The sequence below is a fragment of the Nerophis ophidion genome, linkage group LG01 (genome assembly GCF_033978795.1).
Source record: "Nerophis ophidion isolate RoL-2023_Sa linkage group LG01, RoL_Noph_v1.0, whole genome shotgun sequence".
NCBI lineage: Eukaryota > Metazoa > Chordata > Actinopteri > Syngnathiformes > Syngnathidae > Nerophis > Nerophis ophidion.
In genome coordinates, this window is record NC_084611.1 from 43,157,818 (window position 1) to 43,167,817 (window position 10,000).

Here is a 10,000-nt window from a genome sequence, read left to right on the forward strand (position 1 = left end):
ACATATAAGATTTCATGGGACTTATCGATTAGGAGTGACAGATTGTTTGGTAAAAGTATAACATGTTCTATATGTTATAGTTATTTGAATGACTATTACCATAATATGTTACGTTAAGATAGCAGGCACTTTCTCAGTTGGTTATTTATGCCTCATATAACGTACACTTATTCAGCCTACTGTTCACTATTCTTTATTTATTTTAAATTGCCTTTCAAATGTCTATTCTTGGTGTTGGGTTTTATCAAATAAATTTCCCCCCAAAAATGCGAGTTATACTCCAGTGCGACTTATATATGTTTTTTCCCTTCTTTATTATGCATTTTCGGCCGGTGCGACGTACACCCCAAAAAATACGGTACTTAGATTTCAGTTTTTGCAGTGTACCATGTTCTATTCAAGGGTTCTTCCTCAAAAGGTGTTTTTCCTTGCCTCCGTCACCAAAGTGCTGGAAAATGTAGGCTTCACTTGGTGTTTTTTCTTTTAATGTATGAGTAGTGTGGTTAAAAGGGGGCTGCGCCGCATCACCAATGCAAGGACTAAAAGACGCCGTCACAGGAAAGGAGGTCATGTGACATCAGAGATGAAGGCACAAATGCCGTTGGCGAGCGTCACTCCCTCTCCCAGGAAATAACGCCCCTGTTGGAACCAGCCAGCCCGGCCGTCTCTCAGGCGACGGCAACCGTCGCCAGGGGTGACCGGCGCTGGTGGCATCACAAAACAAGCATGGGGTGTGCTCGGGCTCGTCCAATTTAGGAGGACGTTTTGCAGGAAACTAATCAATCCTGCCTGGCAACAGCCGGCCTCACGCCTCGCTGCTCTCCTCCAGGATGCCAAGAACTCCACCAGAACACATCACACGCGTGCACGCGCTGATGGAATATGTGTGTGAGGAGAGTGTAACATAATCATCAGGAACAACACTATGTTTAGTCTGCAGGAGTGCAAAGCAGCTCTGCCACATGACATCATTAGCCAGGAAACTAACACTTGGCTGTCTGATTTAGGACCAAGCCTGGATCTTGACCCCAACATCTGGTTACATAGACCTATATACACAACACACTGGCAGTATTGTTAGAATAACTCACAGCAGCTGTCTTTCAGGTCACAGAATACACAGCCTCAGCTTGATTAATTCATTTGAGTAGAATTATTTAGGATAATTCCTCAATAATTACATTGAAGACGTTTGTCCTATCCCAGCGCTAGGGTCATTTGAGTTTGAGTTTATTTGGAACATGCGAGCATACAACATGATGCATCACAATTTCCAGTTTCTCTTTTCAACAAGTTGGAAAAGGAGTAGGAAGTAGCATAGCTTATTTAATCCTTCCCCTTTTCCTTTACATAGCAGTTGCTAAATCTTTGTTTCACTTCCTGTCCACAATTTATTCACAATATACTCCATAAGTAATCACGACAGAAATAAATAAATGAATAATAATTGGTGAAGTAAGTTATATTTCATATGGTGTGATGAGTAACATTATTTCGAGAATGAATGAATGGATGGTTGAAATAAATTCACAATATTTATTGTGGTTCTTCTTTTTTGTACTTTGTAAACACTTTAAGTTTAAAGAGTTTCTTGAAGTAAATCATATTAGTACATTGTTTGATGTATTTGCTTAGTCCATCCATCCATCCATCCATCCATCCATCCATCTTCTTCCGCTAATCTGAAGTAGGGTCGCGGGGGCAACAGCCTAAGCAGGGAAACCCAGACTTCCCTCTCCCCAGCCACTTCGTCTAGCTCTTCCCGGGGGATCCCGAGGTGTTCCCAGGCCAGCTGGGAGACATAGTCTTCCCAACGTGTCCTGGGTCTACCCAGTGGCCTCCTACCAGTTGGACGTGCCCTAAACACCTCCCTAGGGAGGCGCTCGGGTGGCATCCTGACCAGATGCCCGAACAACCTCATCTGGCCCCTCTCGATGTGGAGGAGCAGCGGCTTTACTTTGAGTTCCTCCCAGATGACAGAGCTTCTCACCCTATCTCTAAGGGAGAGCCCCGCCACCCGGCGGAGGAAACTCATTTCGGCCGCTTGTTCCCGTGATCTTGTCCTTTCGGTCATGACTCAAAGCTCATGACCATAGGTGAGGATGGAAACGTAGATCGAGTGGTAAATTGAGAGCTTTGCCTTCCGGCTCAGCTCCTTCTTCACCACAACGGATCGGTACAACGTCTGCATTACTGAAGACGCCGCACCGATCCGCCTGTCGATCTCACAATCCACTCTTCCCTCACTCGTGAACAAGACTCCTAGGTACTAGATCTCCTCCACTTGGGGCAGGGTCTCCTCCCCAACCTGGAGATGGCATTCCACCCTTTTCCGGGCGAGAACCATGGACTCGGACTTGGAGGTGCTGATTTTCATCCCGGTCGCTTCACACTCGGCTGCGAACCGATCCAGTGAGAGCTGAAGATCCTGGTCAGATGAAGCCATCAGGACCACAACATCTGCAAAAAGCAGAGACCTAATCCTGTGGTCACCAAACCGGAACCCCTCAACGCCTTGACTGCGCCTAGAAATTCTGTTCACATTTCTAGGTACTTGCTTAGTCCATTCCACAATTTCAATGCACATACTGATATACTGAAGGTCTTAAGTGTTGTACGAGCATACAAATGTTTTAAATTGAGAAATAAATACGATCAAACGAATGGCACCAGCGTTTTGTTATTTTTAAAGGGCGAATGTTGCCTTTTATTCACAATCGCTATGTAAAAGGACATGTTTTTCAATTTTTTTAATGCATTCTAAATCGTACATAAACCTTAGTAAAAGTCAGCTAACAAAGAAATCAATGTATTCTGTGGATACAGCGCTCTATAAACATCCACATATACGTTGTACATACATGCTGCAAGTACAGTATGTATGTAATGTAGTAACAGGAACATTCTTCACATACTTTGCTCATTTGTAGCATTCGGTGGTGTTTCACAACTTTCCCTTCAACAACTACAAACCTACACATGGCATACTTCGCAAGAGACAAAAAAACTGGTTATATACGGGTTATACTTGTATAGTGCTTTTCTACCCTCAAGGTACTCAAAGCGCTTTGACACTATTTCCACATTCACCCATTCACACACACATTCACACACTGATGGCGGGAGCTGCCATGCAAGGCGCTAACCAGGTCCCATCAGGAGCGAGGGTGCAGTGTCTTGGTCAAGGACACAACGGACAAAACGAGGTTGGTAGAGGTGGGGATTGAACCAGGAACCCTCAGGTTGCTGGCACGGCCACTCACCCCACTGCGCCTTCCTGTCCCAAATAAAAACATCCCAACTGCGCCTTCCTGTCCCGTATAACAACAAACTATGGTGGGACAACTTATCATCCAGAACCGTATATATTTGTAGTCTGAATTTAAGGAGGAGGATCAAAACGTTTTAGAATCCAGCTTCAGTGAAACACCAAGCAACATGTAGCAGTATTGCTTAGTGCTGCACAAGATAAACAAACTATCCATCCATCCATCTTCTTCCGCTTATCCGAGGTCAGGTCGCGGGGGCAGCAGCCTAAGCAGAGAAGGCCAGACTTCCCTCTCCCCAGCCACTTGGTCCAGCTCTTCCCTGGAGATCCTAGGCCAGCCGGGAGACATAGTATTCACAACGTGTCCTGGGTCTTCCCCGTGGCCTCCTGCCGTTCGGGTGGCATCCTGACCAGATCCCAAACCACCTCATCTGGCTCCTCTTCATGTGGAGGAGCAGCGGATTTACTTTGAGCTCCTCCCAGATGGCAAAGCTTCTCAGCCTATCTTTAAGGGAGAGCCCCGCCTCATTTGGGCCGCTTGTACCCGTGATCTTGTCCTTTCAGCCATAACCCAAAGCTCATGACCATAGATGAGGATGGGAATGTAGATTGATAACTTTGCCTTCCGGCTCAGCTCCTTCTTCACCACAATGGATGGATACAGCGTCCGTATTACTGAAGACGCCGCACAGATCCGCCTGTCAACCTCACCATCCACTCTTCCCTCACTCGTGAACAAACTACCGACATAATAAAACAATCGCTGGGATGCCGACAAATGGGATGTGTGTATCTTCCCGTTTAGATGAGGAATTATTTATAATCAACACGAAAAGTTGTCTCTGGGTCTAAGTTGGATGTCAAGGTAGACCAACTTCTTGGTTTATGGCCACATCCTTCTACTATGCCGGTTAGAGGCATAATCTATAATCTCAAATTAACTTTCACCAGCTCAGAGGCGATGCAGCAGCAGCAGCTCAATATGTCAATATAGCAGTGTCCTGGGCATAAGGTTAAAGTGCAACCAGCAGTGGAGGCTCCTCTATGGGGTCTTGGGGCACTAGGAGGTGAACCCCTTTACTACTGTTAGCCCAGGTGGCCCTTGGCAAAGGCCTAGTACCTGACTGCCCCCTAGCCAGGGATAGGGGCGGAAGACGGTAGATTTTAGAACTACCACAACGGCCCCAATGATGGAGGAAGGCTGCAGCAGAACAAGGGTCCCCAGTCGTCTTGGGACTCCATGCCACTGGACCCTGACCCGATTCTGTCACGGATGGTGTGGTGACTGTCTGTGCACCAGTCTCCCCACGTTAAACTAAGTCACGCACAGGCATCCTCCATAAAGGGATACACCCCTACCAGGAGGATCGTCATATTCGTTGGAGTGACCACTAATGATGATAGCAGAGTAATCTAGTTAGCTCTCTGTGACCAATGCGCCGCTAAAAATAAATTGTCTGCGCTATAGCTAATAATAACAAAAATGCTAATACTTTGTAATATTCAGGTCATGACATGTAAAATGGAGTATTGTTGATGGTGTTTGTATGTTTTTTAAGAGGGCTTTATCTCTCATCAGCTGCATTGTTATCTGATTTTTGCTATTGTTTATTTTGGATTTAGAATGCATGATGTCTTATAAAGGCTTTATGAACGATAAACAATATTACAAAAAAACTAAGTGCAGTTCCCTTTTAAAGCTCTGACTGCAAAAATATAGTCCATCCATCCAACCATTTTTTACCGCTTGTCCCTTTCGGAGTCGCGGGGGGTGCTGGAGCCTATCTCGGCTACATTCGGGCGGAAGGCGCAGTACACCCTGGACAAGTCATCTTCTCATCACAAGGCCAACACAGATAGACAGACAACATTTATACACTAGGGACCATTTAGTGTTGCCAATCAACCTATCCCCAGATGCATGTCTTTGGAGGTGGGAGGGGCGTATCCCCTGGTGCATGTCTTTGGAGGTGGGAGGGGCCTATCCCCAGGTGCATGTCTTTGGAGGTGGGAGGGACCTATCCCCAGGTGCATGTCTTTAGAGGTGGGAGGGACCTATCCCCAGGTGCATGTCTTTGGAGGACGCCGGAGTACCCGGAGGGAACCCACGCAGTCAACATGCAAACTCCACACAGAAAAGATCCCGAGCCTGGGATTGAACTCAGGACTACTCAGGACTTTTGTATTGTGAGGCACATGCACTAACCCCTGCTCCACCGTGCTGCCCAAAAAAATATACCGTATTTCCTTGAATTGCCGCTGGGCATGTAATATGCGCCTGTCTTGAATTACTGCCGGGTCAAACTTGCTTCGCAAAATAATTAGCGCATGCTTACTAATACCGCTGGGTCAAATTTGTGACGTCACGAGTGACACTTCCCCTGTCATCATTTTCAAAATGGAGGAGGCTTATTTCAACAATTTGAAATAGCATAAAGGGAAGAAGATTAAGAGCTATTCAGTACAATTTAAGGTCCAAGCTATTGAATACTGGTATGCTAAAAAGAACAGTAAGCAGCTATGTTTTATTAATATACTGGTACCACCTGTGGAGCCGACGGTCTGACAGACCGGCAGGGCACGCTAGCAGTAGCAGCTAGCTGTAGCAGCCGTGCCCAAGATATCGGCGAGCGAGCGGAAGAGCAACCTGGACTGAAGTTTTATTGAAAACTAAACAAAGTCAAACTGCTCAAGCCATGTCCTTTCTTGGTGGTCCTGGGATAAAGAGATCACCCATGGAGCAGAACGAGAGGGGAAGTACCCCACACCCGAGCTAACTGATAGCAGCGGTCTGATAGCAGTTTTCTGAGAGACTTTTTAAAACTGAAGAAAGATAAGGAATGCTTCTATAAACAAGTTATCGATGCTTTTGATCAGAAGGAGCTGGCATGGATTTTATTTGTAAGTAAAGGTAAGACCTTTTTTTTTTAAATTTACCAGTAGCCTTTATAACCAGGTAAAATCCCATTGAGATCAAATATCTCTTTTCCAAAGGAGACCTGGCCAAAAGGGCAGCAGCAAGGTTACATTAAAAACAGTAAACAACACATAAAACATTACATTTACAACATAGAAATTTGCTCATATGACACATGTGCATACAGACAAGGTTTAAACTCATTTAATGTAACAAGGGTTTTAAGTTGATTATTCGATTGTAAGTTATTCTAAGCCTTCGGTGCTGAAAATAATAACTATAACGTTTTTTTTTATTAAATGTGCTTTTTGTGATGGTATCCTTACATCACACTCAATTTTTTACTGCATGCCATTGGTAAGCGCAGGGGTGAGAAGAGGTTTTAAATTAATTAGCGCCCCGGCGGCTATTCAAGGAAATACGGTAGTCATAGATCCTAAATATGGCAGCGGTGCTGTGCTGTTTTCAAGCACCTACTGCAAAAAAAACCAATCCCTGCGGCTCCCAGCTTGATTTGGTGTTGCAAAATAACATCCATATCAACTGTGGATAAATGTGTGTATATATATGTGTATATATACAGAATGTGTGTGTGTGTGTGTGTGTGTGTGTGTGTGTGTGTGTGTATAAAAACACCACTTGCTACTTGACGATGTCGCCGACCGCTGTGGCCATGAGACAAATAAAATATCACGCACAAACAGCGAGACGGCGGGCGACAACAGACACACACTATGCAAAGACAGTGGGCGAGAGAGGCGGCCTTTAAATGGAGGACAAGAGCGGCGGGTGGGCGGGAGTGACACATACATAAAAAGGTAGTGGCTGGTGTTGACGGGGGGGTGGAGGGTGTTTAGGAGGTAAATACCAGAGCAGGTGATGGGATGTTTCCTTTTGGGCTGGTGACTATGCTGTTTTTGCTGCTGTTTGTCTGGGGCTGTGCAGAAGAGGAGAGGGAGGAGACAGCAAGAAGTGAGTAACAACATGGCTGTGTGTGTGTGTGTGTGTGTATGTGGGAGGGGTCCATCACATGCTGCTTTGAAACGTGGTCATCCAAACACAGCCAGACACTTGATCCCAACGAAATGTTAATTACTTTAAAAAATGGATTCCCTTAAACCAGGGGTCGGCAACCTTTACCACTCAAAGAGCCATTTTGACCCGTTTCACAAAATAAAGAAAACTATGGGAGCCACAAGACTCTTTTGAAATTTAAAATGAAAAAACACAGCGTACAAAGTCTTTTTTTGCCTAGTGCTATGTGTAAACCAGGTGTCTCAGACACGCGGCCCGTACCTTAATAAGAAAATGTAATATTAGTGCGGCCCACAAGTTTTATTTGAATGCCGTTTTACAACAATACACTTACCAACCATCTCAATTTTTCCGGGAGACTACCTAGTTTCAGAGGAACCATTCTCTCGACTTTCTGCTGGTTTTTACCCAAACAATAATAATAATTGCGTGCTATGATGACAATGCGTTTAGCGCCCTCTACAACTGTAACAAACCGTTTACCAGCCCATTTACATGTTGTATGTGGCTTCAGCAGACACACATAAGTGACTGCAAGGCATACTTGATTAACAGCCATACAGGTTACACTGGGGTTTGTGATATAAACTATTTTAGCACTCTTACTAATATGCGCCACACTGTGAAACCACACCAAACAAGAATGACAAACACATTTCGGGAGGACATATGCACCGTAACACAACATAAACACAACAGAACAAATACCCAGAATCCCATGCATCCCTAACTCTTTCAGGCTACATTATACACCCCCGCTAGCACCCGCCCCCCACTACCCCCCCACCTCAACCGACGCACAGGGGAGGGGGGGGGGGCGTGTAGTGGGGGGTGTATAGTTTAGCCTGGAAGAGTTAGGGATGCATGGGATTCTGGTTATTTGTTCTGTTGTGTTTATGTTGTGTTACAGTGCGGGTGTTCTCCCGAAATGTGTTTGTCATTCTTGTTTGGTGTGGTTTCACAGTGTGGGGCATATTAGTAAAAGTGTTAAAGTTGTTTATATCACAACCCTCAGTGTAACCTGTATGGCTGTTGAGCAAGTACCGTATTTTTCGGACTATAAGTCACAGTTTTTTTAATAGTTTGGCCGGGGGTGAGGCTTGGCCAAACTATTTTAAAAAATTATAATAAATAAATAAATGAATAAAAAATTAAAAATAACATTTTTTTTTTGTTTTGCCTAGTCTCTCCCCTGGCCAAACTATAAAAAAAACAGTGACTTATGGTCCGAAAAATACGGTATGCTTTGCAGTCGCTTATGTGTCTGCAGAAGCCACATACAACATGTAAATAGGCTGGTAAGCTGTTTGTTAAAGTTGCAGAGGGCGCTAAATGCATTGTCATCATAGCACGCCCTTATAATAGTTGTTTGGGTGAAAACCAGCAGATAGTCAAGAGAATGGTTGCTCTGAAACTCGGTAGTCTCCTGGAAAAATTGAGATGGTTGGCAAATGTGATGTTGTCAAGCGGCATCCAAATAAAACTGGCGGGCCGCGATAATATTAAATTTTCAGACTGTATCCCTGCAGACTGTATTGATCTATATTTATATATAAGGTATATATTGTGTTGTTTATATTGATTTAATAATAAAAAAATAAAAACAAAAATTAAAAAAAAAAAATTTATTTCTAAAAAAAAAAAAATAATTCTTGTGCGGCCCGGTACCAATCGATCCGCAGACCGGTACCGGTGGTTGGGGATCACAGTTATACACTGACAATAAGTCAACACACAGCTATTATTGTCTCAATAGCTGGCAACACAAGTTAGTAGTAACATAATTGTTGATTGGTGGGAGTCTATTGGAGAGGATAGAATGAAATGAGTGTGTGTGTTTTTGTTTGAACTTTTTTAGCCACCGGGCTTCCATCGGACAGGAGAGAAAACAAGAGAAGAAAAGTTGAGAAGGAGAAGAGCCTGAAAATTCTAACATGCACACGCACACACACACACACACACACACACGCGCACACACACATGTACGCACACGCACACACACACACGCGCACACACACATGTACGCACACGCACACACGTGTACGCACACGCACACACACTCATACACATGCACTCACACGCACACACACACACACACACACACACACACACACACACAGGCCCACAAACACACACGCACGCACACACTCATACACATGCACTCACACACGCGTGTGCACACGCACACACACACGCACACAAACACACAGGCACACACACACACACACGTTACACAAGATATACCGTACAGTGCAACTTACATGTCTGTAAATAGACAACTGCAACTCATTCATTCACAGCGACTGATGAACGTGGGTATGTTTAAAAAAACAAACAAATATTCTCCAAGGTAAAAGTGGAAGTTAGGGCTCAGGTAAATGGAAATAAGAGGACAGGGATGATCGTCACGGCATCAGGTCCTGTCGTAGATTCAGTTGAAGGAGGACTTGATCGTCAAAAGCGATGGGAGCCAAACAAACGAAGGAAGAAGATGAAGAAGAAGAAATGGCGTGGGCGGGGGATACGCGTAAACAGGATGCTCACCATGTACTGGACGGTGGAGCTGGACTTTCTTTTCTGTCCCCAGGCCATTGATGGACGAATGCATTTATTGACCAATAGATTGGACGCATGGATGGATGGATGAATGGAAGGATGGATGGTAGAGAAACAGAAAAAACAGAAAGAAATATAAAAGTAAGCCATGACACGGCCATAAGACAGCAACAGAACCCCCAGGAAGAAGAAGCAAGTTCAACTCTTAAGAGCAATAATACCCG

General features: G+C 44.6%; 1 protein-coding gene across 42 annotated transcripts in view; it reads right to left on the bottom strand.

Moving 5' to 3' along the window:
- Positions 1 to 10,000, bottom strand: part of camk2b1 (calcium/calmodulin-dependent protein kinase (CaM kinase) II beta 1) — a 190,097-nt gene that overhangs the window by 48,973 nt on the left and 131,124 nt on the right. For 13 of the 42 annotated variants that reach the window (XM_061904116.1, XM_061904263.1, XM_061904075.1 and 10 more), the window contains one exon: positions 7,054 to 7,122. The exons of 13 other annotated variants lie outside the window; for them this stretch is intronic. In XM_061904116.1, the coding sequence (XP_061760100.1) occupies positions 7,054 to 7,122 (69 nt within the window). Of the gene's footprint in view, positions 1 to 7,053; positions 7,123 to 9,764; positions 9,798 to 10,000 lie in introns of all 42 variants that reach the window. 16 more of the 42 variants (XM_061904330.1, XM_061904149.1, XM_061904320.1 and 13 more) reach the window with 2 other exon arrangements.